General features: G+C 45.5%; 1 protein-coding gene across 2 annotated transcripts in view; it reads left to right on the top strand.

Annotated features, from left to right (window-relative positions):
- The window catches only part of LOC142293815 (disintegrin and metalloproteinase domain-containing protein 10-like), a 405,039-nt gene that overhangs the window by 151,100 nt on the left and 227,094 nt on the right, over positions 1-26,845 (top strand). The window contains exons 5-6 of one of the 2 annotated variants that reach the window (XM_075337844.1): positions 7,910-7,995; positions 17,130-17,252. In XM_075337844.1, the coding sequence (XP_075193959.1) occupies positions 7,910-7,995; positions 17,130-17,252 (209 nt within the window). Of the gene's footprint in view, positions 1-7,909; positions 7,996-17,126; positions 17,253-26,845 lie in introns of both variants that reach the window. The other variant, XM_075337843.1, reaches the window with a different exon arrangement.

Genomic DNA, 26,845 nt, shown 5'->3' with positions numbered 1-26,845 from the left:
CTGGAAGGAGAGAGGCTGATGCTGGGGGAGGCTGGGAGGAAAGAGGCTGATGCTGAGGGAGGCTGATGCTGAGAGAGGCTGATGCTTCGGGAGGCTCGGAGGAGAGAGGCTGATGCTGAGGGAGGCTGATGCTGGGGGAGACTGGGAGGAGAGAGGCTGATGCTGGGGGAGGCTGGGAGGAGAGAGGCTGATGCTGGGGGAGGCTGGGAGGAGGGAGGCTGATGCTGAGGGAGGCTGATGCTGGGGGAGGCTGGGAGGAGGGAGGCTGATGCTGAGGGAGGCTGATGCTGGGGGAGGCTGGGAGGAGAGAGGCTGATGCTGGGGGAGGCTGGGAGGAAAGAGGCTGATGTTGAGGGAGGCTGATGCTGGGAGAGGCTGATGCTGCGGGAGGCTCGGGGGAGGGAGGCTGATGCTGAAGGAGGCTGATGCTGGGGGAGGCTGGGAGGAGAGAGGCTGATGCTGGGGGAGGCTAGGAGGGGGGAGGCTTTTGCTGGGGGAGGCTGGGAGGGGGGAGGCTGATGCTGGGGGAGGCTGGGAGGAGGGAGGCTGATGCTGAGGGAGGCTGATGCTGGGGGAGGCTGGGAGGAGAGAGGCTGATGCTGGGGGAGGCTGATGCTGGGGGAGGCTGGGAGGGGGAGGCTGATGCTGGGGGAGGCTGGGAGGAGAGAGGCTGATGCTGGGGGAGGCTGGGAGAAGAGAGGCTGATGCTGGGGGAGGCTGATGCTGGGGGAGGCTGATACTGGGAGAGGCTGTGAGGGGGGTGGCTGGGAGGGGGGAGGCTGATGCTGGGGGAGGCTGATGCTGGGGGAGGCTGGGAGGGTGAAGGCTGATGCTGGGGGGGCTGATGCTGGGGGAGGCTGGGAGGAGTGAGGCTGATGCTGGGGGAGGCTGGGAGAAGAGAGGCTGATGCTGGGGGCAGAGAGGCTGATGCTGGGGGCAGAGAGGCTGATGCTGGGGGAAGCTGGGGGAGAGAGGCTGATGCTGGGGGAAGCTGGGGGAGAGAGGCTGATGCTGGGGGAAGCTGTAGGAGAGAAGCTGATGCTGGGGGAAGCTGGGGGAGAGAGGCTGAAGCTGGGGGAGGCTGGGGGGAGAGAGGCTGAAGCTGGGGGACGCTGGGGGGAGAGAGGTTGATGCTGGGGGGGCTGGGGGGAGAGAGGCTGAAGCTGGGGGAGGCTGGGGGGAGAGAGGCTGAAGCTGGGGGACGCTGGGGGGAGAGAGGTTGATGCTGGGGGGGCTTGGGGGAGAGAGGCTGATGCTGGGGGAGAGGCTGCTGGTGAAGCTGGGGGAGAGCGGCTGCTGCTGGGGGAATGGGAGAGAGGGGCCAATCCTAGAGACAGAGGACAACGGTTGAGGGATAGTGCAATGACAAAATCGATTGGGGGGGAGTGTAAGGACTCAGAATGAGAGAGGGGCAGCATTGGGAGCTCATTATGGAGAAGGGGCAGCATGTGTGGGCTCAGTATGGAGTGGAGCAATGTAGGGGAGTCAATATCAAGAGTGGGGTAGTGTGTGTGTGTGTGTGTGGGAGGGGTGTCTCAGCATAAGCGTTAGTGTGGTGGTCTTAGTATGATGAATGGGGCAGCATGGAAGTGTCATTATGAAAAAGAAGAAGGCAGCATTAGGAGCTCATGGAGAGGGGCAGCATGCATGGGACATTGTGAGGAGGGAACAGCATGCATGGGAAACTGTGAGGAGGGAGCAGCATTCATGGGACATTGTGAGGAGGGGGCAGCATGCATGGGACATTGTGAGGACGGGGAAGCATGCATGGGACATTGTGAGGAGGGGGAAGCATGCATGGGACATTGTGAGGAGGGGGCAGCATGCATGGGACATTGTGAGGAGGGGGCAGCATGCATGGGACATTGTGAGGAGGGGCAGCACGCATGGGACATTGTGAGGAGGGGGCAGCATGCATGGGACATTGGGAGGAGGGGGCAGCATGCATGGGAAACTGTGAGGAGGGAGCAGCATGCATGGGACATTGGGAGGAGGGGCAACATGCATGGGACATTGTGAGGGGGGACAGCATGCATGGGACATTGTGAGGAGGGAGCAGCATGCATGGGACACTGTGAGGAGGGGGCAGCATGCATGGGACATTGTGAGGAGGGGGCAGCATGCATGGGACATTGTGAGGAGGGAGCAGCATGCATGGGACACTGTGAAGAGGGGGCAGCATGCATGGGACATTGGGAGGAGGGGGCAGCATGCATGGGACATTGTGAGGAGGGGGCAGAATGCATGGGACATTGTGAGGAGGGGGCAGCATGCATGGGACACTGTGAGGAGGGGGCAGCATGCATGGGACATTGGGAGGAGGGGTCAGAATCCATGGGACATTGTGAGGAGGGGGCAGCATGCATGGGACATTGTGAGGAGGGGGCAGCATGCATGGGAGACTGTGAGGAGGGGGCAGCATGCATGGGACATTGTGAGGAGGGGGCAGCATGCATGGGACAGTATGAGGAAGGGGCAGCATGCATGGGACATTGGGAGGAGGGAGCAGCATGCATGGGACACTGTGAGGAGGGGGCAGCATGATGTGAGGTCAATGTGCAGATCATATTTCATAATTGAGGAAGGTGTGGTGGGTATAATTTATAAGGGAGGGCAGTGTGTAGTTTATTAGGGGCAGTGAGACAGTCAAACTATATAAGTGGGGACGGTGTGGTGGGAATATTTTATACTCATGCTATGTTTTGATGTGCCCGTGGTGATCCACATTGGGGGGGGGTTAGTGCCCTTCGTTTCTCATTGATACTTTTTCAAGTGTTTTACAGAGAAGATCTGCCTTAAACAGATGTCGTGTGCGAAAACTCATAGTGTTACGTTGTCACTAAGGGGCGCGACCACTTAAAGTGCCTAGGGCAGCACGAAGGCAAAATACAGCCCTGGCTGTGGAAATATTTTTTTTTACACTGTCCAACAAAGACATCTAAGGGTACAATAAAGGGGTTGTCGAGGCTTGGGGTACAATTCTGCAGTGACTGTTTGTAATGGCAGACTCATAAATCCGCACAGAATGCAGTGTGTGCCGTCAGGATTCTCTGGTGCCGACACCGGGAGCAGGGTGTCATGTGATCTTTAGTATGAAATTTGTTTACCTCAGGATATATTCCATCTAGATGTGTCTGGCCTCATTCAATTCACTTGGATTGAGTGAGACCAAATGTATGCAAATTGCATACTTGAGGTCACATGCCCACCAACTCCTGGCACCACAGAATGCTGACAAGTGTGCACACTGCGCACTTTGGGGATTCACAAGACATAACGTGACTAAAGGCTTGCACCTCAAGCCTGGACAACTCTTTTAAGGCCTATATGATTAGAAACTAAGGTTTAGGCTATGTGTCCACGGTAGAATGTACCTGCGGATTTTTCTGCATCAAAATCCGCAGCTTTCCCCCGGAATCCGCACCTTAGCATAGGTGCGGATTTGACGCGGATTTGACGCGGATTTCGTTGCGGATTTTGATGCGGATTTTGATGCGGATTTTGTCCATTGTACTCTATTGTGTTTCTGAATAAAGCTTAGCTTTTGAAGGAAAAAAAAAGGCTCTTTATGTCATTTCCTGTCCCAACCCTCCTGTCTTCTCCATTATCCATTTTGTAATAAAGGGGCAGAAATGTTTAAAGGGAACCTGTCGCCACTTTTTTTGTAAAAAGCTGCGGCCAACACCACTGTGCTCTTATATACAGCATTTTAACAGGCTGTATATAATAACCCAGTGTTGGTGGCCGCAGCTTACAGCCAAAATATGTGGTGCCATGTTCCCTTTCACTGGTATTTTAAAAAAAAAAAAAAAAATGTGCTCCGCTGGATTTTCACTGTCCAGCCCGATGCAAGCAAGCAACTGAGGGCTGTGCTTCTCAGCGGGATAAGGCTGAAGCATTCTCTGCCCCTCCCGCTGAGAAAAACAGTCCTCAGCTGCCCCTGAAAATGGTGGCTCCGTTGTGAAGCGCCATTCACAGGTGCTGTACCGAGGCTCATCCAGCTGCCCTGATGCATTGGCTGGCTGGGTAATATAACGGGGTTAATGCCAGTTTTCTGCAAACTGGCACTAAGCCCGAGGTTCATAATGTCATGCCTGTGTAGACACGGCCATTATGAACCTCCATTTGGTACTAAATAAAAGAAAACACTTTTTGAAAAATTTTATTTGAAAGAAAAACACACACACATCCCTGATTGCCATCTTTATTACTCCCAAGCCTCAGAGGTTAATCCAGGACAATTGTAATCACTGGTTTGCTCTCTGCCGGCTGCTGTGAGCGGCAGAACTCACTGGCCGGGTCAGCTCAGTTCATAGCTGAGCCCGGGTCACAGCGTCAGCCGGTCACAGCAGCCGTCAGTGTATTAAATGCTGCACAGCTCTCTTCCGGCAGCTGGGAACGTCTGACGTCAGAGCCCTGGTCAGCTGACTTAATTCGCGAGCGCGGGCGGGTCAGCTGACTGCACACCGACCAGCTGACGTGCCGGGCTCCGATGTGCACTCATGTGACCCGGGCACGGACGTCAGCCGGTACCAGCAGCCGGAAGAGAGTTTTGCAGCATCTCGAACACTGACGGCTGCTGGGACCGGCTGACGTCCGTGCCCGGGTCACATGAGTGCACATCGTCAGCTGACCCGCCTGCGCTCGCGAATTAAGTCAGCTGACCAGGGCTCTGATATCAGACGTTCCCAGCTGCCGGAAGAGAGCTGTGCAGCATTTAATAACACACTGACGGCTGCTGTCACTGGCTGACGTCAGTGCCCGGGTCAGCCGGGTGCACATCGGAGCCCGGCTCGGAGTTGTCATGGATTATCGTCGGGGGATTCAGGGAGTAATAAAGATGGCAATCAGGGATGTGTGTGTGTTTTTCTTTCAAATAAAATTTTTAAAAAAAGTGTTTTCTTTTCTTTAGTACCAAACGGAGGTTCATAATGGCCGTGTCTACACAGGCATGACATTATGAACCTCGGGCTTAGTGCCAGTTTGCAGAAAACTGGCATTAACTCCGTAATATATTACCCAGCCAGCCAATGCATCAGGGCAGCTGGATGAGCCTCGGTACAGCACCTGTGAATGGCGCTTCACAACGAAGCCGCCATTTTCAGGGGCAGCTGAGGACTGTTTTTCTCAGCGGGAGGGGCAGAGAATGCTTCAGCCTTATCCCGCTGAGAAGCACAGCCCTCAGTTGCTTGCTTGCATCGGGCTGGACAGTGAAAATACAGCGGAGCACATTTTTTTTTTTTAAAAAAAAGAATTGTGAAAAAAGACCTGGGATCCTGTTTTGCCAGCTAAAAGCCTGTAACTAGCTGCTTTTAGCTGGCAATCCAGAGTCCGGACACAACACGACTACACTGCCACTACTCTACACTACAAAATGGTGAAACTTCCTCTTCCTGAACTATCCTACATCACTTCCTGCGGATTTGTTTGCGAAATCCGCACCAAATCCGCAGGAAAAAGAGCCTGTGGGAACAGACCTGCGGATTTCTTGCGGATTTTACACCTTGCATTGACTTGCATGGGAAAAATCCGCAACAAAATCCGCAACAATAATTGACATGCTGCAGATTTTTCCGGATCAAAATCCGCGGCAAATCCGCTGCGGAAAAATCCGCAGCATGGGCACAGCATTTCCAAAATGCCATTGAAATGGCTTGGAAGTGCCGCTGCTGCAGATTTTCGGCAAATCCGCGGTAAATCCGCGGCAAATCCGCGGCAAAATCCGCGGTAAATCCGCAGCGTGGGCACATAGCCTTATTGTCTGAAAGATTGCACCCAGAGAGCTGTGCTGAATTACTGCCTGCTACACTGAATAGTCTCTGGTTAAGTGTTGTACCCCAAGATTCAGTACTGGGTCCACTATTATTAAAATTTTGTATAAGGATAAAGAAGATTAGATTAATTGTGGTGTTTCTATTTTTGCCGTTAACACCATGCTATGTAGTATAGTGCAACCTATAGAATATATCCACTTGGAAAATGAGGTTCAATGTGGATAAATAAAATTTTACGTGGGCACTAATAATCTGCAGGAATCATATGTTCTAGGGGGTAGTAAAACCAGGAGAATCACTTACATAGACAGATCTGCGTGTATTAAATAACAATATTGAATTTAAATCTGTGGCTTCTAAGACCATATAAATACCTACAGAACAAATGTGCTCTGGAGACCAGAATTGAATAAAAATATACTTTTATTAAATTATTAAAACAAACTAAAGGAAAATAAAGTAATATTACAAATGGCCAAAAGGTGGCACTGCTGCCCAGATACCGCACAATTCAGTTATAAGATAGTATAAAGGTTACTGTTTGTACAGCGGCTGCATTATCACAAAACAAAACAAACACCCAAAAACCAGTTTATATACTTCCGAAAGAAGGCATTACGTATGTTTGGGTGGTGGCACTGCTCCCTGGTAAAGATAATTATGATTCTATTGATTATTACCTAGTTCTGCACTTTTACAAGTATCTTGCTGCTATTATATGCACTGACTCACTTTGTAAACCAATCAGCATTTACTAACGGATTATACTACACATTTTGGTATTACGATCCCTATTGTCTATTTTTTCTTATGAACTAGGCACTTTACATATAACTATATTGCCAGTAGGATTAGTTATTAGGTATATCCACATAAAAACCTTACAGGAAGAGGCAAGAACTGTGGAAAAAAGAAGCGCAATAGGGTCTTACCCGAGTAAAATACGGGGTGATAAGAGTAAATACACTCACCGAATCGAGTTGTGAAAATCACAACTACTATGCACGCATGATAATCCAGGTCACCGGCAGCAGCACCCAGGATGGCTGATAACAGAGAGTACTAGAGTAGGGCTTTCAAAGCCGCGCCAATGACCGCTATGACCGACTGTAAGATTAATGTTACTTTTTATTACATATTCAGGTCAACGCGTTTCTGGAGTCTCTGCTCCCTTCCTCAGGACATACAGGAAAAAGTACATCAAATTTGATGTACTTTTTCCTGTATGTCCTGAGGAAGGGAGCAGAGACTCCAGAAACGCGTTGACCTGAATATGTAATAAAAAGTAACATTAATCTTACCATCGGTCATAGCGGTCATTGGCGCGGCTTTGAAAGCCCTACTCTACTACTCTCTGTTATCACATAAAAACCTTGTATCTTGTATTATCATTATTGGCAGTATATAATGCAGCAGCTGTACAAACAGTAACCTTTATACTCTTATAATTAAATTGTGCTGTATCTGGACAGCAGTGCCACCTTGTGGCCATTTGCAATATTACTTTCTTTTCCTTCTGTTTTAATAATTTAATAAAAGTATATTTTCATTCTATTCTGGTCTTTGGGAAGAAATGTCTAAAGAACATGATCAACTTGTACAAGTACATAAATAGCCCATGCAAATAAATATTATCAAAAGCTGTTTCATGTACAACCCCCTCAAAACAAAAGGGTGCATGCCCTCTGTCTAGGGAAAACCATTTAATGTCCAAGGGAGACAAGCTTTCCACCATGAGAACTATTAATCTATGGAATGACTTAACCTTGGAGTTGATCCCAATGGGAACTATTGATTTAAAAAAAAGGTTTTACATTTTTTATTATTTTTTTTTATTTTTTTTTAGAAAAAAAATGACAAATACTTATGTAAATATGTGATTTTTTTTATGCTGAATTTTTATTCTCTTGATCGACACTTCAGATTAGGGCAGATTGCTTTATGCATTTTAGTTGCACCCTTTTCCCTTATTCTCTCCCAACCCTTAGTTGAAGGACAAATATCTTGGCATGAAATTATGTCTTTTTGTCTTTTTTCAGCCATACTAGCCATGCACCTATGTAATTATTATATGCTTTTCATAACAAATTGAAATCAAAAGTTATTAAATTATTTTTCATTACTTCTGTTTTTAGACTATTCTCTAATGAAAGATGTGAAGTCATTTGATCTGGCGTTGAAGAAATATGAATTTTTGGAGACAATGAAGTGGAAAACAATGGTTAGCAATTAAACTGTTTGCATACGTCTCCATTGTACTGAGAAAATAGTTTACTATTTTTATGAAAACAAAAATTGTTTAATTCAGATGACAACATAGAAGACAACAGAAAAACAACACCTAAAAGTAGCAAGCTATTAATGTAGATTACAACTGACGTAAAGTAGCACTCCAGTGTTTTGATTTATTTTACCGCTGTTATGGGGCTTTCAATCTAAGTCCCCTAATCCCTATTTTATACCAGCAGCTTTATCTGCTTTCACCAACGTTTCTGTCGGTCTCAAGCATTTTGTGACCACCCGGCAGCTCCAGTGTGTCATGGGATGCGCTGAAGGTCACAAACCAATACAACTCTATGAGAGCCCCGTTCTTGCTCTCATAGACTTGCCTTCAGTACTTGTGATGTAACTTCTTACTTTTAGCTAGTCAGAAGTTGTGGGCACAAGATGGCACCGTGGGACCGGAGTGACGGTGAAAAAATATTAAAAAGCTAGTGTGTAAGTATAAGACGGGGCAGGGGACTTAGATTTACAGCACCACTCTAGCACTGGAAAAAAAAAAAAAACCACGCTGAAGTGGTGCTGTAACCCTGCTGTTCTGTTCCCATGTACTATACACTTGTATTGCTCCTGGGTCACTATGACCTGGTTTATTAAATCTTGATTTTAGATACTCTAACTCAATTATTTTTATACATTTTGCTTACTAGACTGTATGGGAACATGTTTGGAAATTAAAAAAAAGAAAAATGAAATTTAAATTTTTTTTTTATTCAGAAAAAATTAGTAATATGCAAAAGGAAAAATAGCAAACTACATGTGGTAAAAAAAAACAAACAAGCTAATCAAACATTTTGTGAAAAAAAATTAAAGATAATAAACACTTCAATTTGAACATTTCAACATGCAGACAGTATGCACTGACTTATAGCTTACAGAATCACACAGTAATAACACTAAGTACATGTAAAAAAATAAAATAAAAGTATTCCTTTACAATATACAATCTACCAACAGAATTGAATAAGAAAACCATAACAAGCTAGATACTTGTAAAAAGCCAAGATACAGTCTGGAACAGAGATGTGTACAGAGCTGCTGTCCAAATAAACTGAAAGGTCAAATGGCTAAGGGCCGCGTCTCACTAAGCGACATTGCTAGCGACATCGCTGCTGAGTCACAGTTTTGGTGACGCAACAGCGATCTTGTTAGCGATGTCGCTGTGTGTGACATCCAGCAATGACCTGGCCCCTGCTGTGAGGTCGCCGGTCGTTGCTGAATGTACTGGACCATTTTCTTCAAAGGCGATGTCCTGCTGGGCAGGACGCATTGCTATGTTTGACACTGTGTGACAGGGTCCCAATGACAGCAGAGATCGTTATACAGGTCGCTACTGCAACCTGTATCGTTACTGAGTTGTTGGTAAGGTATGACCGTGTGACATCTCACCAGCGACATCCCAGCGACTTACCAGCGATCCCTATCAGGTCGCATCGTTGTTGGGATTGCTGGTAAGTCGTTGTGTGTGACTGGGCCTTTACTTAGCAAAAATAAAAACATTTGGAGGCCTTCAGAGCTCAGCTTTACAAAATAAGGCTCTCTTACACGGCGTGTTCTGCGCAGGCCATTCTGCGCAGAATATACACGTGTAGTGCACACATAGTGATCTCTCTGGATGCGCTCTACATTTTAGTATAGACTACGCACCAAAAATAATCAATATAAAGCCATTTTTATGGTGCGCAGATCTCAATGCATACACCCGGCAGATCATGTGTACGACCCCATTGAAATAATTTAGGAAATAAATAAATTGATATACAATAGTAGATGCAATAAATAGACCCAACTCTTATGATCCGGAACCATGGAAGACCACCATAAATCATTGGTAAAAGGTGACAAGAGCATTGGCAACTAATCTGGCCGCCATTCCCTTACTAACCATCAACACTAGAAGTAGCCGAGGGATGAACTTTCATCCTGTGCACCGCGAACCCAGTCGGAGAACTAGCTATCCTATAGGAAGGAAAGATGAATAACTCTCTGTCTCAGAAAATAGATAAAGAATAGCAAGCCCCCCACATTCAAAGACTGCAGTGATATAGGAAAACATAATACACAGATAGATGATAGGATTATCAAAAGATGAGGCCCTACTGACTAAATAGGACAGGATAGGAAAGGGACTGATGGTGGCCAGAGAAAAACCCTGCAAAAATCCAAAAACCTGATAGTACAAAAAGGCCCTCAGATCACTAGATCTGAACTCCATCCTATACCAGGAGCTCTTGTCAAACCAATGAACAGAAAGCAGGAACCATTACAAATTCAAGAAGCAACAAAGATATGGACTAATAGGAGCAATACTCCAAACATAGCTGCAGGGAGCTTCCCAGCTAAGCAACTGAGAGGGAAGATCCCTGCCTGCAAATAAACTGAAAACAACCACAGTAAATGACAAACTCAGATAAGAGCAAAAAGAACCAAACAACAAATAAAGAGCAAAGCACTTATCTGGGGTAGATGTGGTCTGGAGCAGGATGAAGCAGGCTGGTGAACAAAGAACAACTGACATCCGGCAAAGCCTGCTAGCAGACCAGGGTTTACATAAGCAGAGAGTTAGCAATGGAAACGCCCATTGCTCAACACACCTGGTCTCTGTCCAAACCATTCCTGGCCACAAGAGGGAGCTTCACAGCTGCAAAAGCATAACTGACATTCACAACAGTACCCCCCCTTGAGGAGGGGTTACCGAACCCTCACCCACGCCACTGGGTCGCTCAGGATGAGCATGATGGAAGGCGCGAACCAACCTGTCCGCATGAATGTCAGAAATCCACAACCCAAGAGTTATCCTCCTGCCCATAACCCTTCCATTTCACAAGGTACCAAAGCTGTCGTCTACTGCGACGGGAATCCAGAATTTTTTCAACCTCATACTCCAGATCGCCTTGTACCAAAACAGGGTCAGGAGGCGCTGCTGCAGGAACTGTTGGCTCCACATGTCTCTTCAACAAGGACTTAGGGAAGACATTGTGAATCTTAAATGACAAAGACAGAGTCAAACGAAAAGATACAGGGTTGATAATCTTTGAAATCTTATAAGGTCCAATAAATCTGGGCTTAAATTTAGGAGATGGAACTCTCATAGGAATATTTTTAGAGGACAACCACACCATGTCCCTCACTTTTAAACCGGGGACCAACAGTCCAACGCCGGTTGGCAAATTTCTGGGCAGATTATTGTGATTGAAACAATTTATCCACTACCTGCCCCCAAATCTGCTGCATTCTGTTTACCACTGAATCCACCCCTGGACAGTCAGACGCCTCAAGCTGCCCCGAGAGGAACCTGGGGTGATACCCAAAATTGCAGAAAAAGGGGGACACCAATGTGGTAGAGCTAGCTCTATTGTTAAGGGAAAATTCAGCCAAAGGCAAAAATGAAACCCAGTCATCCTGATCCGCAGAAACAAAACACCGTAAATAGGTCTCCAGGGTCTGGTTAGCCCTTTCAGTCTGACCGTTGGTCTGAGGATGAAACGCCGAGGAGAAAGACAGCTGAACACCCAATTTGGAACAAAAAATCCTCCAAAATCTGGATACAAACTGCACCCCTCTGTCAGAAACAATGTTTTCGGGAATACCATGCAAACGAACAACATGTTGGAAAAACAAAGGCACCAACTCTGATGAAGATGGCAACTTAGATAGATTCTCCAAGATGGTCCACTTGGTTCCCCTATCACAGATCACCCAAATCACAGTCATTTTCTGAGAGACGGGAAGCTCTGAAATAAAATCTATAGAGATGTGCGTCCAAGGTCTCTTAGGTACCGGCAAAGACAATAATAGCCCACTAGAACATGAACAACAGGGCTTGGACCTAGAACAAACTCCACACGACTGCACAAAACTACGGACATCCCGAGACAGGGAAGGCCACCAAAAAGAGCGTCTCACAAGATCCAGAGTACCAAAAATGCCAGGATGACCCGCCAAAACAGAGCAATGAACCTCAGAGACAACTCGGTCTCTCCATTGGTACGGGACAAACAGTTTCCCCGTTGGACATCTCTCAGGTTTATCAACCTGACATTCCGCCAGTGCCAAGCGCAGATCAGGCGAAATGGCCGAGAGAACTACACCATCATTCAGGATAGTAGACGGTTCGACAACCTCCAAAGAGTCCGCGCAGAAACTCCTGGAAAGGGCATCGACCTTAACATTCTTGGTGCCCGGCAAAAAAGAGACCACAAAATTAAACCAGGTAAAAAACAAAGCCCACCTGGCCTGCCGAGGATTCAACCTCTTGGCCGATTTCAGATAGATGAGATTCTTGTGGTCCGTAAGCACCACAAATTGATGTCTAGCCCCCTCCAACCAATGTCTCCAGTGTTCAAATTCCCACTTCATAGCCAATAATTCCCGGTTCCCCACATCATAATTCCGCTCTTAAGGAGCAAACTTCCGAGATAAATAGGCACAGGGCTTAAGTTTACCTGAAGTAGCGTCTCGTTGAGACAGAACAGCCCTCGTTCCGATCTCTGAGGCATCGATCTCAACCTGAAATGGGCGAGACACATCAGGTTGCTGCAGGACTGGGTCAGAAGTGAATCGCCTTTTAAGCTCCTGGAAGGCCACAATCGCCTCTGGGGTCCAATGCTCAGCATCAGCTCCCTTCTTGGTCAAATCTGTCATAGGTTTCACAATGGCAGAAAAATTGGCTATAAATTTACGGTAAAAATTACCAAACCCCAAAAACTGCTGCAGGGATTTTAGAGAAGTCGGTTGCACCCAGTCGTAAATAGCCTGAACCTTAACTAGGTCCATTTCGATAGCGGAGGGAGACAAGATGAAGCCCAAACAAAAAGAGGAAAAACACCAAAAAAAAAAATAAAATCTTTCAGCAGACCTTTTTTTTTTTCTTCCTTCTTAAGAATACCCTTTAAATTTGTTGGCCGGATGTACTGTTATGATCCGGAACCATGGAAGACCACCATAAATCATTGGTAAAAGGTGACAAGAGCATTGGCAACTAATCTGGCCGCCATCCCCTTACTAACCATCAACACTAGAAGTAGCCGAGGGGTGAACTAACATCCTGTGCACCGCGAACCCAGCCGGAGAACTAGCTATACTAAAGGAAGGAAAGATGAATAACTCTCTGCCTCAGAAAATAGATAAAGAATAGCAAGCCCCCCACATTCAAAGACTGCAGTGATATAGGAAAACACAATACACAAATAGATGATAGGATTAGCAAAAGGTGAGGCCCTACTGACTAAATAGGACAGGATAGGAAAGGGACTGATGGTGGCCAGAGAAAAACCCTGCAAAAAATCCAAAAACCTGATAATACAAAAAGGCCCTCAGATCACTAGATCTGAACTCTGTCCTATACCAGGCGCTCTTGTCAAACCAATGAACAGAAAGCAGGAACCATTACAAATTCAAGATACAACAAAGACATGGACTAATAGGAGCAATACGCCAAACATAGCTGCAGGGAGCTTTCCAGCTAAGCAACTGAGAGGGAAGATCCCTGCATGCAAATAAACAGACAATAACACAAGCAAATGACAAACTCAGATAAGAGCAAAAAGAACCAAACAACAAATAAAGAGCAAAGCACTTATCTGGGGTAAATATGGTCTGGAGCAGGATGAAGCAGGCTGGTGAACAAAGAACAACTGACATCCGGCAAAGCCTGCTAGCAGGCCAGGGTTTACATAAGCAGAGAGTTAGCAATGGAAACGCCCATTGCTCAACACACCTGGTCTCTGTCCAAACCATTCCTGGCCACAAGAGGGAGCTTCACAGCTGCAAAACCATAACTGACATTCACAACACCCAACTAAGGTTATAACGCCTTTATTTCACTGAAAACATGGCCTCACAGCTGTAAAAAATGATGCCGGGTCACTATGACCCGAACACGACAAGTCTACAAATCGTCGTGTAGCTAAAAGTAAACACAAAAAAAAAATACTCATAGATAGGTCCCCCCAAATGAGGAAAAGTCAAGTAACCTCAAGTTTTAGAAACTTATAGAAAAATTTCTACAGGGACACAAAAAAATTGTCTACGGATCACTATGACCCAAACAGAACAGCAGGGTTAACATACAGTTGAAACGAGAAGTTTACATACATTCTCTATAAAGACACATCTGCATGTTTTCTCACTATCTGACATGAAATCAGAATAAACCTTTCCCGTTTTAGGTCAAATAGGAACCAAAATTATTTCTATTTGCCAAATGTCAGAATAATGAGAGAGAGAAAATGTTTAACACATTTTTATTACTTTCTGCAAAGTCAAAAGTTTACATACTGTATATTTCATTAGTATTTGGTACCATTGCTCTTAAACTGTATGACTTGGGTCAAACATTTTTAATATCCTTTCACAAGCTTCTCAGAATAATTGGTAGGAATTTAGCCCATTCCTCCTGACAGAATTAATGTAACTGAGCCACGTTTTTAGGTCGCCTTGCTTGCATCTGACTTCAGTTTTTCCCATAAAATTTCAATAGGACTGAGATCAAGGTTTTGTGATGGCCACTCTAAAACATTGACTTTGCTATCCTTAAGCCACTTTGTAACCAGTTTGACAGTATGCTTTGGGTCATTGTCCATTTGGAATACCCATTTCCACCCAAGCTTTAAGTTCCTGGCTGATATCTTGAGATGTTGCCTCAGTATTGCCACATAATCATCTTTCCTCATGATGCCATCTATTTTGTGAAGTGCACGAGTCCCTTCTGCAGCGAAATAACCCCGCATCATGATGATGCCACCCCTGTGTGTCACAGTTGGGATGGTGTTCTTAGGCTTCAAAGCTTCTTCCTTTTTCCTCCAGACATAAAAATGGTCATTATAGCCAAACAGCTCAATTTGTTTTGTCAGACCACAGGACATGTCTACAAAAATTAAGGTCTTTTTTCCTGTGTGTGTGGTGCCCCTGAGACTCGCCACAGAGTATTGCACCCAAATTTTAGTGTAATGCTAAACCCGGTTACTAAGGAGGTCCATCCCGATTTCACTACATTACACACTCAAATACATCAGGTTGCCCTGTTCCCACTGGCGACTGGGCTAGGGTCGGGTAATAAAGGGGTCGCCGACAGAGTGGCATTTACGGGATGCCCTCAAACAGGGGCCTCAGTCCCACTAGCTTAGGACCTAGGAGTGAGGAGGAGCAGCCAGCAGGGGGAGTCAGGAGCCAACACAACAGTTGGAAAGTTCTCCAGCAGGAGAGCAACGGAGCAGACGTGCCTCACAGGTACTCCGGTGGGAAGGAGGGAGAGTCCACACGGTTGCCGTGGGGAGAGTGCATTTGCTCCCCTCAGAACCGGCACCACACAGGGCAGCAGGACCCTAGGAAAGATCATACTTCACGTTGGTTTTCCAGAATCTGCCTGGACGGGGAAAGTTTCAAGCTTCCCTGATCCCACAGCGCCCGACAGCATAGTGCCACAGAGAATCTGGGGAGTCGCATCAAGCCGGACTCCATATCAGCACCGCGGCACTTGCATATAATGACGAGTACTACTCGTGAAAACCTGGGTCACCATGTAGCTTCAAGTCAGGGGATCTACAGACAGGCGCTATAAGGAGGCAACCCACCGAAGACCAAACCAGACTGATCTCTAAAGGAATTCGGGTTTGACGGAGCCCATCATTGCAAGTGACCGATATTACCTGGGTGAGCGGCACCGCACAAAAGTGAGTAAACAACCTGGAACCGCAGCCATAGACTGACTCTTTATTACCGGTACTGCCGCTCCACGCCGCCATTACTACTCCCCTCATCATCCTCCCTGGGGCCTGCTCCACCTCTGGGGAGCAATACCATCCCTAGCTGCTACTACCATCCACACCGGAGGACAGTGACAGCAGCGGCGGCCCGTTTCCTGGCCGCATACCACAGGTGGAGTCATGACATTCACCTCACTACTACCCCCATCATCTCTCCCCTGCCATCTTCTGTATGTACGCTTCGGGGCAACGGAGCTGGGCTAGGTCGCCGATGACCACGACAGTCGACGGCCCGGCGATGAGTAGGTTAAACACACCTGCCCCGTGGGACGCTACATGTGCATTTGCAAACATGCTGACATTTTTATGTTTCTTTTGAAGTAATGACTTCTTCCTTGCAGAGTGGCCTTTCAGCCCATGTTGATATACAGTACTCATTTCACTGTGGATAATGACACAATCTTACCAGCTCCCACCAGCATCTTCACAAGGTCTTTTTTCTTTGTTCTTGGGTTGATATGCACATGTCTGACCAAAGCAAATTCATCTCTGGTACACAGAACCCATCTCCTTCCTGAGCAGTATGATGGCTTGACATTTCCATCGTGTTTGTACTTTCGTATAATTGTTTATACAGATGAATGAGGCACCTTCAGGTATCTGGAAATTGCACCCAAGGATGAACCAGACTTGTGCAAGTCCACAATTCTCTTTTTGAGATCTTGGCTGATTTCGTTTGACTTTCCCATGATGCTACAAAAAGAAGCAGTGTGTGTTCAGGTGTGCATTAAAATACATCCACAGGTGTGTCTCTAATTTACTCAGATGTAGCCAATAAAACTATCAGAAGCATCAAAAAACATGATATCATCATATGGGCTGTCCCATATTGTTTAAAGGCATCGTATTCTTATGTATGTAACTTTTGACTTTGGACTGTGCAGAAAGTAATAAAAATGCCTTAAAACATGCTCTCACATTTTTCTGGCGTTTGGCAAATATAAATAATTTTGGTTTCTAATTAATCTAAAATGGGAAAGATTTATTCTGATTTCATGTTGGATAGAGAGAAAAATATACAGATGTGTTTTTTAGATAGTGTATGTAAACTTCTGGTTTCAACTGTACCATAGCATAACATAGATTAACATAGCACACTGTTATGTAGTAGTGTGTGTATTAGAGTGGTATCCTGTCTAACGAGTGGTGAACTGTAGTACTCTATGTTAATAGCACATCATCTTTAATGTTAACTATTTAATTTCTATTTTGTTAATAATAAATATAATTTTACACTTTTATCACGTATTTATTATTTATATAGGTGGCTTTTTAATCATACAGTTTGTATTTTTTTTTCTCCAAGCAGGAAAAGTCTGTACTCAGAACCAAGAGAAGTGTGGATCCAACCCGTACAACATGTCTTATCCATTTGAAGGCTGACTACTTATTTTTCAAAAGATTTGGAAACTTACAAGAAGCAATAGCTCAGGTATATACCAACTAGAAAAATCATGTAAAAGAGATAATTAAACTTCTTGCAAAGTTCTTTATAATCCTACTTTAACATTACATATTAAATGAGAAATACATTGAGTTGACTCACCAGAAAAGATATCATATTACTATACTATTTCAAAGAGAACATTCCTTGTAAACATCTACTGTATTTTTCGGACTATAAGACACACTTTTTTTCCCCCAAATGTTGGGGGAAGGGGGGGGGGTCCGTCTTATAGTCTGAATGTAGGGCTGCGGGGAATGAGGGTGCTGCAGTGTAGCGGGTCATCGGCGGCACGAGCAGGCTGAGCAGCCTGCCGTGACCACGTGGACCCGCTCATTTAATATGCACACCCATCATTCCGTCCATCATCTCTCAGCGCTGAAGCCGGCACTGACAGGTGGGTGGGATGATGGGCGGGGGATAAACAGCCGACCCGTGTAATCACCCCTGGCAACTACAGCCTGGAGTGATCATGTGCGGCTGTATTCACTGCCCCCCGCACATCATCATCAGCGCGGGGGGGCAGTGAATCAATATACATACTCACCGGCCACGATCCCTGCAGCACCGCGATGTCCTCCTGTCTGTGCCGGCGGCGGCTGTATGGACACTGGCAGGGCGCACAGCGATGACATCATCGCTGCGCGCATGTGTCCACACGCAGCCGCCGCCAGCACAGACAGGAGGACAGGGCGATGCTGCAGGGATCTTTGCCGGCTCCACTCAGCAGCACTGCTGCTGACACAGACGGGAGGAGGAGCGATGCTGCAGGGAGTGAGGTAAGGTGAGTATGAACATTTATTTTTTTTTATGTGCCACAGGATGCGGGCTGAATACCAGGATGGGGGTATATAGCAGGGTGGGGGTATATAGCAGGATAAGGGCATATAGCAGGATGGAGGTATATTATGAGCAGGATGGGGGTATATTATGAGCAGGATGGGGGTACATTATGAGCAGGATGTGGGTATATTATGAGCAGGATGGGGGTATATTATGAGCAGGATGGGGGTATATAGCAGGATGGGAGTATATGAGCAGGATGGGAGTGTATGAGCAGGATGGGAGTATATGAGCAGGATGCGGGTATATGAGCAGGATGGGAGTGTATGAGCAGGATGGGAGTATATGAGCAGGATGGGAGTATGTGAGCAGGATGGGAGTATATGAGCAGGATGGGGGTATATGAGCAGGATGGGGGTATATAGCAGGGTGGAGGTATATAGCAGGATGGGGTTATATAGCAGGATGGGGGTATATAGCAGGATGGGAGTATATGAGCCGGATGGGGGTATATGAGCAGGATTGGGGTATATAAGCAGTATGGGGGTATATAAGCAGGATGGGGGTATATGAGCAGAATGGGGGTATATAGCAGGATGGAGGTATATGCCAGGATAGGGTATATAGCACGATGCGGCCATATGCCAGTATATAGCAGGATGCGGCCATATGCCAGGATGATGGTATATAGCAGGATGTGGTGTTGTGAATGTTAGTTATGTTTTGGCTGCTGGGAGGCTCTCTCTGGTGGCCAGGAATGGTTTGGACTTGGACCAAGTGTGTTGTGCAGTGGGTGTTTCCTTTGCTAACTCTCTGCTTATTTAATCCTGGTCTGATTGCAGGCTGTTGCCGGATGTCAGTTGTTCTTTGTATCTCCAGCCTGCTTAATCCTGCTCTACACCACATCTTCCCCAGATAAGTGCTTGCTCTTTATTTATTGTCTGGTTCTTTTGCTTATCTGGGTTTGTCATTTGCTGTGGTTGGTTTCAGGTTATTTGCTTGTAGGGATTTTCCCCCTCAGTGGATTGTTGGGGAACTCCCTGCAGTTCTGTGTGGAGTATAGCTCCTTTGGGTCCATGTGTTTGTGACTTGTTGACTTTGTTATGATTCTTGTTTTCTGTTCATTGGTATGACAAGGGCACCTGGTATAGGACGGAGTTCAGATCTAGTGATCTGATGGCCTTTTTGTACTATCAGGAAGTTGGTATTTTGCAGGGTTTTTCTCTGGCCACCATCAGTTACTTTCCTGTCCTTTCCTATTTTAGTCAGCGGGGGCCTCACCTTTTGCTAATCCTGTCATCTATCTGTGTATTGTGTTTTTCCTATATCACCGCAGTCTTTGAATGTGGGGGGCTTGCTATTCTTGTCTATTTTCTGAGGCAGAGAGTTATTCATCTTTCCTACCTTTAGGATAGTTAGTTCTCCGGCTGGGTTTGCGGTGCACAGGTTGTTAGTTCACCCCTTGGCTACTTCTAGCTGTGATGGTTAGTAAGGGGATGGCGGCCAGATTAGTTGCCAATGCTCTTGTCACCTTTTGCCAATGATTTGTGGTGGTCTTTCATGGTTCCGGATCATAACAGTACATCCGGCCCACAAATTTAAAGGGTACTCTTAAGTAGGAAAAAAAAAAAAAAATCTGCTGAGAAAATGTTTGGTTTTTTTTGGTGTTTTTCCTCTTCTTCTTTGGGTTCTGTGGAAGATTTCTTTTGTCTAGCATGGATGAATTAGATGAGCGTGTTGCTCATCTTGATGCTAAGGTTCGTCGTATAGAGTCTTATCTTGCACAGACTCACCTTGCAGAGCCTAAGATTCCTGTTCCTGAATTTTTTTCGAGAGATAGGTCGAGATTTTTGAGCTTCAAAAATAATTGTAAATTATTTTTTGACCTGCGCCCTAAGTCCTCAGGGAATCCCGTACAGCAGGTTAAGATTGTCATCTCCTTGCTGCGTGGTGACCCTCAGGACTGGGCCTTCTCTTTAGCGTCTGATGATCCGATTCTCAGTGATGTGGCCTCCTTTTTTCAGGCCTTGGGTTTATTATATGACGAACCCAATATTGTGGACCAAGCAGAAAAGGTCTTATTGTCCTTAACTCAGGGTTTGGATTCTGCAGAAATGTTGTCAGAAATTTCGAAAGTGGGCGGTCCTTACCAAATGGAATGATGATGCGCTTGCGGCTCTTTTTCGGAAGGTTATTGCCGATGCTGTGAAGGATGTAATGGTAGGATCTCCCGTGCCTTCTGGTCTTGATGCCTCTATGACCTTGGCCATTCAGATTGATAGGCGTTTACGTGAGCGCAGGAAGATACCTGCTGGTTTTGTGCCTGTGGAACAGCCTTTGGAGCCTATGGAGTGTGATAGGGTCCTTTCTAATGCTAGTCGGCAGGGGTTCAGACGGAAGAATAGACTGTGCTTCTATTGTGGAGACGCTTCTCATAACATCTCTGTTTGCCCTAAACGTGAAAGGAGATTGGCTACTTCTGTTACTGTGGGTTCTTTGCAACCAAAGTTTCTTTTGTCTGTCACATTGATTTGCTCCTTGTCTTCCTTTTCTGCATTTGCCTTTGTGGACTCAGGGGCAGCGCTCAATTTGATGGATTTTGGGTTTGCTAGGGATTGTGGTTTCCCCATGGTTCCTTTGCAAACTCCTATTCCTTTAAGGGGCATTGATGCTACCCCTTTGGCAGAACATAAACCCCAATTTTGGACCCAGGTGCCTATTAGAGTTGCACCAGTGCATCAGGAAACTTGTACATTTTTAGTATTGCATAATCTACAGGATACCTTGGTACTGGGATTTCCGTGGTTGCAGACCCATAATCCGGTTTTTGACTGGAGATCCTTGTCGATAGCTAGTTGGGGTTGTCAAGGTGTGCATCAGGACCTTTCCGTGTCATCCACGTCTGTTCCGGCAGTTGATGTTCCGGCCTTCTTGTCTGATTTCCGTGATGTATTTAATGACTAGGAATCTGATTCTCTGCCCCCACACCGGGACTGTGACTGTGCCATTGAGTTGGTGCCCGGTTGTAAATTTCCCAAGGGGCGGATTTTCAACTTGTCTGTGCCCGAACATGATGCCATGCGGTCATACATCAGGGAATCCTTGGAGAAGGGGCACATTCGGCCCTCATCTTCTCCTTTGGGTGCCGGCTTCTTCTTTGTTGCTAAGAAAGATGGTTCATTGAGGCCTTGCATTGATTACCGTCTTCCTAATAAAATTACGGTCAAATATCAGTACCCTTTGCCTCTGATGTCTGATCTGTTCTCTAGAGTGAAGAGTGCCAAATGGTTTACGAAACTGGATCTCAACGGTGCGTATAATCTCATCCGTATTAAGGAGGGTGATGAATGGAAGACGGTTTTTAATACTCCTGAGGGGCATTTTGAGTACCTAGTGATGCCTTTTGGGCTCACTAATGCACCCTCCGTCTTCCAGGCCTTCATGAATGATATTTTTCGGGACCTTATTGGTAAATTTTTGATTGTGTATTTGGATGACATCTTGATTTTTTCTGATGATTTGGACTCTCATGTTGGGTAAGTACGGGATGTTTTTCAGATACTTAAGGATAATGCACTGTACGTTAAGGGGTCAAAGTGCCTCTTTGGGGTGCAAAGGATTTCCTTTTTGGGCTTCATCCTGTCTACCTCCGCTATCGAAATGGACCCGGTTAAGGTTCAGGCTATTTACGACTGGGTGCAACCGACTTCTCTAAAATCCCTGCAGCGGTTTTTGGGGTTTGCTAATTTTTACCGTAAATTTATAGCCAATTTTTCTGCCATTGTCAAACCTCTGACAGATTTGACAAAGAAGGGAGCTGATGCTGAGCATTGGACCCCTGAGGCAATTGTGGCCTTCCAGGAGCTTAAAAGGCGATTCACTTCTGCCCCAGTTCTGCAGCAACCTGATGTGTCTCGCCCATTTCAAGTTGAGATTGATGCCTCAGAGATCAGAGCAGGTGCTGTTCTGTCTCAATGAGACGCTACTTTGGGTAAACTTAAGCCCTGTGCCTTTTTCTCTCGGAAGTATTCTCCTTCTGAACAGAATTATGATGTGGGGAACCAGGAATTATTGGCTATGAAGTGGGCATTTGAAGAGTGGAGGCATTGGTTGGAAGGGGCTAGGCATCAAGTTGTGGTGCTTACGGACCACAAGAATCTCATCTATCTGGAATCGGCCAAGAGGTTGAATCCTCGGCAGGCCAGGTGGGCTTTGTTTTTTACCCGGTTTAATTTTGTGGTCTCTTTTTTGCCGGGCACCAAGAATGTTAAGGTCGATGCCCTTTCCAGGAGTTTCTGCGCGGACTCTTTGGAGGTTGTCGAACCGTCTACTATCCTGAATGATGGTGTAGTTTTCTCGGCTATTTCGCCTGATCTGCGGTTGGCACTGGCGGAATTTCAGGGGGATAAACCTGAGAGATGTCCTACAGGGAAACTGTTTGTCCCAGACCAATGGAGAGACCGAGTTGTCTCTGAGGTTCATTGCTCTGTTTTGGCGGGTCATCCTGGCATTTTTGGTACTCTGGATCTTGTGAGACGCTCTTTTTGGTGGCCTTCCCTGTCCCGAGATGTCCGTCGTTTTGTGCAGTCGTGTGGAGTTTGTTCTAGGTCCAAGCCCTGTTGTTCACGTTCTAGTGGGCTATTATTGCCTTTGCCTGTACCTAAGAAACCTTGGATGCACATCTCTATGGATTTTATTTCAGAGCTTCCCGTCTCTCAGAAAATGACTGTGATTTGGGTGATCTGTGACAGATTCTCCAAGATGGTCCACTTGGTTCCCCTATCTAAATTGCCGTCTTCATCAGAGTTGGTGCCTTTGTTTTTCCAACATGTTGTTCGTTTGCATGGTATTCCCGAAAACATTGTTTCTGACAGAGGGGTGCAGTTTGTATCCAGGTTTTGGAGGATTTTTTGCACCAAATTGGGTGTTCAGCTGTCTTTCTCCTCGGCGTTTCATCCTCAGACCAACGGTCAGACTGAAAGGGCTAACCAGACCCTGGAGACCTATTTACGGTGTTTTGTTTCTGCGGATCAGGATGACTGGGTTTCGTTTTTGCCTTTGGCTGAATTTGCCCTTAACAATAGAGCTAGCTCTACCACGTTGGTGTCCTCCTTTTTCTGCAATTTTGGGTATCACCCTAGATTCCTCTCAGGGCAGCTTGAGGCATCTGACTGTCCGGAGGTGGATTCGGTGGTCAACAGAATGCAGCAGATATGGGGGCAGGTAGTGGATAAATTGTTTCAGTCCCAAGAAACTGCCCAAAAGTTTGCCAACCGGCGTCGGACTGTTGGTCCCCGGTTTAAAGTAGGGGACATGGTGTGGTTGTCCTCTAAAAATATTCCTATGAGAGTACCATCTCCTAAATTTAAGCCCAGATTTATTAGACCTTATAAGATTTCGGAGATTATTAACCCTGTATCTTTCCGTTTGACTCTGCCTGCGTCATTTAAGATTCACAATGTCTTCTATAAGTCCTTGTTGAAGAAACATGTGGAGCCAGCAGTTCCTGCAGCAGTGCCTCCTGACCCTGTTTTGGTACAAGGGGATCTGGAGTATGAGGATGAAAAAATTCTGGATTCCCGTCGCAGTAGGCGTCAGCTTCAGCACCTTGTGAAATGGAAGGGTTATGGGCAGGAGGATAACTCTTGGGTTGTGGCTTCTGACATTCATGCGGACAGGTTGGTTCGCGCCTTCCATCATGCTCATCCCAGGCGACCCGGTGGCGTGGGTGAGGGTTCGGTGACCCCTCCTCAATGGGGGGGTACTGTTGTGAATGTTAGTTATGTTTTGGCTGCTGGGAGACTCCCTCTGGTGGCCAGAAATGGTTTGGACTTGGACCAGGTGTGTTGTGCAGTGGGTGTTTCCTTTGCTAACTCTCTGCTTATTTAATCCTGGTCTGATTGCAGACTGTTGCCGGATGTCAGTTGTTCTTTGTATCTCCAGCCTGCTTAATCCTGCTCTACACCACATCTTCCCCAGATAAGTGCTTGCTCTTTATTTATTGTCTGGTTCTTTTGCTTATCTGGGTTTGTCATTTGCTGTGGTTGGTTTCAGGTTATTTGCTTGTAGGGATTTTCCCCCTCAGTGGATTGTTGGGAAACTCCCTGCAGTTCTGGGTGGAGTATAGCTCCTTTGGGTCCATGTGTTTGTGGCTTGTTGACTTTGTTATGATTCTTGTTTTCTGTTCATTGGTATGACAAGGGCACCTGGTATAGTGATCTGAGGGCCTTTTTGTACTATCAGGAAGTTGGTATTTTGCAGGGTTTTTCTCTGGCCACCATCAGTTCCTTTCCTGTCCTTTCCTATTTTAGTCAGCGGGGGCCTCACCTTTTGCTAATCCTGTCATCTATCTGTGTATTGTGTTTTTCCTATATCACCGCAGTCTTTGAATGTGGGGGGCTTGCTATTCTTGTCTATATTCTGAGGCAGAGAGTTATTCATCTTTCCTACCTTTAGGATAGTTAGTTCTCCGGCTGGGTTTGCGGTGCACAGGATGTTAGTTCACCCCTCGGCTACTTCTAGTTGTGATGGTTAGTAAGGGGATGGCGGCCAGATTAGTTGCCAATGCTCTTGTCACCTTTTGCCAATGATTTGTGGTGGTCTTCCATGGTTCCAGATCATAACAATGTGGGCTATACCAGGATGAGGGACATATACTGTATATACAAGGCAGGAGGATCATTACCAGGATGGGGTACCTTAGTAAAGAATTTGGGGACATTACCCCCATAACAGTGTCAGCAGCAGATCCTCGCCCCATAACAATGTGTCATGACCACATTTTTTGCTTAAAATTTTATTTTCCTATTTTCCGTCTCTAAAACCAGGGTGCGTCTTATGGTTCGGTGCGTCTTATAGTCCGAAAAATACGGTATCTTCTACCAATTAGATAAATGATAATTGCCAGTAAAGGTTACTGAGTCTTTCAAATTCAAATTTGCGAGATTTGCCACATTTTTTTCCGAAAATTTGATTTTCAGCAAATCAATTAACTACAAATCTCAAGTACTGCAAAGGCTCTAATTGCCCTGCAAATGTGATGTCTCATAGGGTTGCATGGAGCCCTTTTAATCTTTATCCCCTTTACGACCAAGGACCTGCTGGTACGTCCTTGGTCACCTCCCTCCAGTTACCGCGGGCTCTGGCGGTGAACCGGAGGCATTACCCACACATCTCTGCTGATCTGATTAGCAGAGATGTGTGGCTAACAGATGCAGGTGGATCAGAGATCCACCCGGCCTGGTTACTCCCTTAGATCGCTCAGTTAAAGACTGACAGCACAATTTAAATGGCTGTGGTAGGGAACTCAACGTTCTGCGCCACCATCGGTGGCCCCGGATCACGATGTGTTGCCATGGTAGTGCGGGATCAGCTGATAACCCCTGACACTGCAATGACTTACTTTCTGTGAGAGCCGACAGAGCGCCGGCACTCACAGGACATGAGCATTTCTGCTGATCAGAGCGACACTACTCTGCTCAGCAGAAATGCACAGGTGATCATACTGTGCAGTGATAAAGTCCCCTAGGGGGACTAGTAAATTAAATAAAACGTAAGAAAAAATGTTTTTAAAAATATGAAAAAATAGAAAAAAACTAAAAGTTCAAATCACCCCTTTTGCCCCATTTAAAATAAAGAGATAAAAAAATGCACATATTTGGTATCACCACGTTCAAAATATAAAATCAATCAATCTGACAGGTACATGGTACAAATTACTAACAACAAAATTACGTTGTTTGGTTGGTCCCCACAATAATCAAAATGCAATAAAAGGTGATCAAAATGTCACTTCTGCACATAAATGATATAATTAAAAACATCAGCTCAAGACAAAAAAATAAGCCATCACTGAGACCCAGATCCCAAAAAATTACAATGCTACAGGTCTCGGAAAATGGCGACAAAAGCGCTATTCATTTTTTTGATAAACTTATGAACCCCCAAGATAAAAGTAAAAGTATACATGTTTAGTATCAACGAACGCATACCAACATGAGGTGTCATACTGACAAGTCTGTTTTACCATGCATTGAATAAGATGAATAAAAGACCCCTAAAACAAGAGTGGAATGGCACTTTGTTTGAAACTTTACCGCAATTAGAATTTTATTCCAATTTTCCAGTACGCTATATGATAAAACAAATGATTTCATTCAAAACTGAAACTCGTCCCACAAAAACAAGCTTTTATATGGCTATATTGACAGAAAAATAAAAAAGTTATGGCTCTTGGAAGAAGGGGAGGAAAAAACTAAAATAAAAAACGGAAAATGGAAGGGGTTAATGCAAATTCAGCTGTAATAATGTTAGGGACTTAACTGTGAGTTTAATGGATAATAATAACCAAGGGTAATCAACAGCCTGATTAATAGCATACTGCACTAACAGACTTTTTATGTTTTTTAAAACGTAAAATGGTTTAAAAATTATACATATTTGTTGGCAGACTCTTGCTGTGCTGGTGTCTATACATACTCAGAGTACACAGAAGAAGCTAAGCAGTCATCCAAACATAATCACCATTACACAGTTACATACTTATATAGGTGGAAAAAAGACCTAGGTCCATCATGTTGAACCTTTCTGCACCATTATACTGTATATATTCTTTATCACTAAATTATATATAATCCACAATGCCATTTTTGATGAGGAAAGCATCCAATCTTTTTTTAACCCCTTTATGACCTGGCTATTTTCCATTTTTTCATTTTTGTTTTTTCCTTCCCTTTTTCCAAGAGCCATAACTTTTTTACTTTTCCACCAATATAGCCATATGAGGACTTGTATTTTGC

This window comes from Anomaloglossus baeobatrachus, chromosome 1 (assembly GCF_048569485.1).
Source record: "Anomaloglossus baeobatrachus isolate aAnoBae1 chromosome 1, aAnoBae1.hap1, whole genome shotgun sequence".
In the NCBI taxonomy this organism is placed as follows: Eukaryota; Metazoa; Chordata; class Amphibia; order Anura; family Aromobatidae; genus Anomaloglossus; species Anomaloglossus baeobatrachus.
This window is presented reverse-complemented; position numbering and strand designations above follow the sequence as displayed.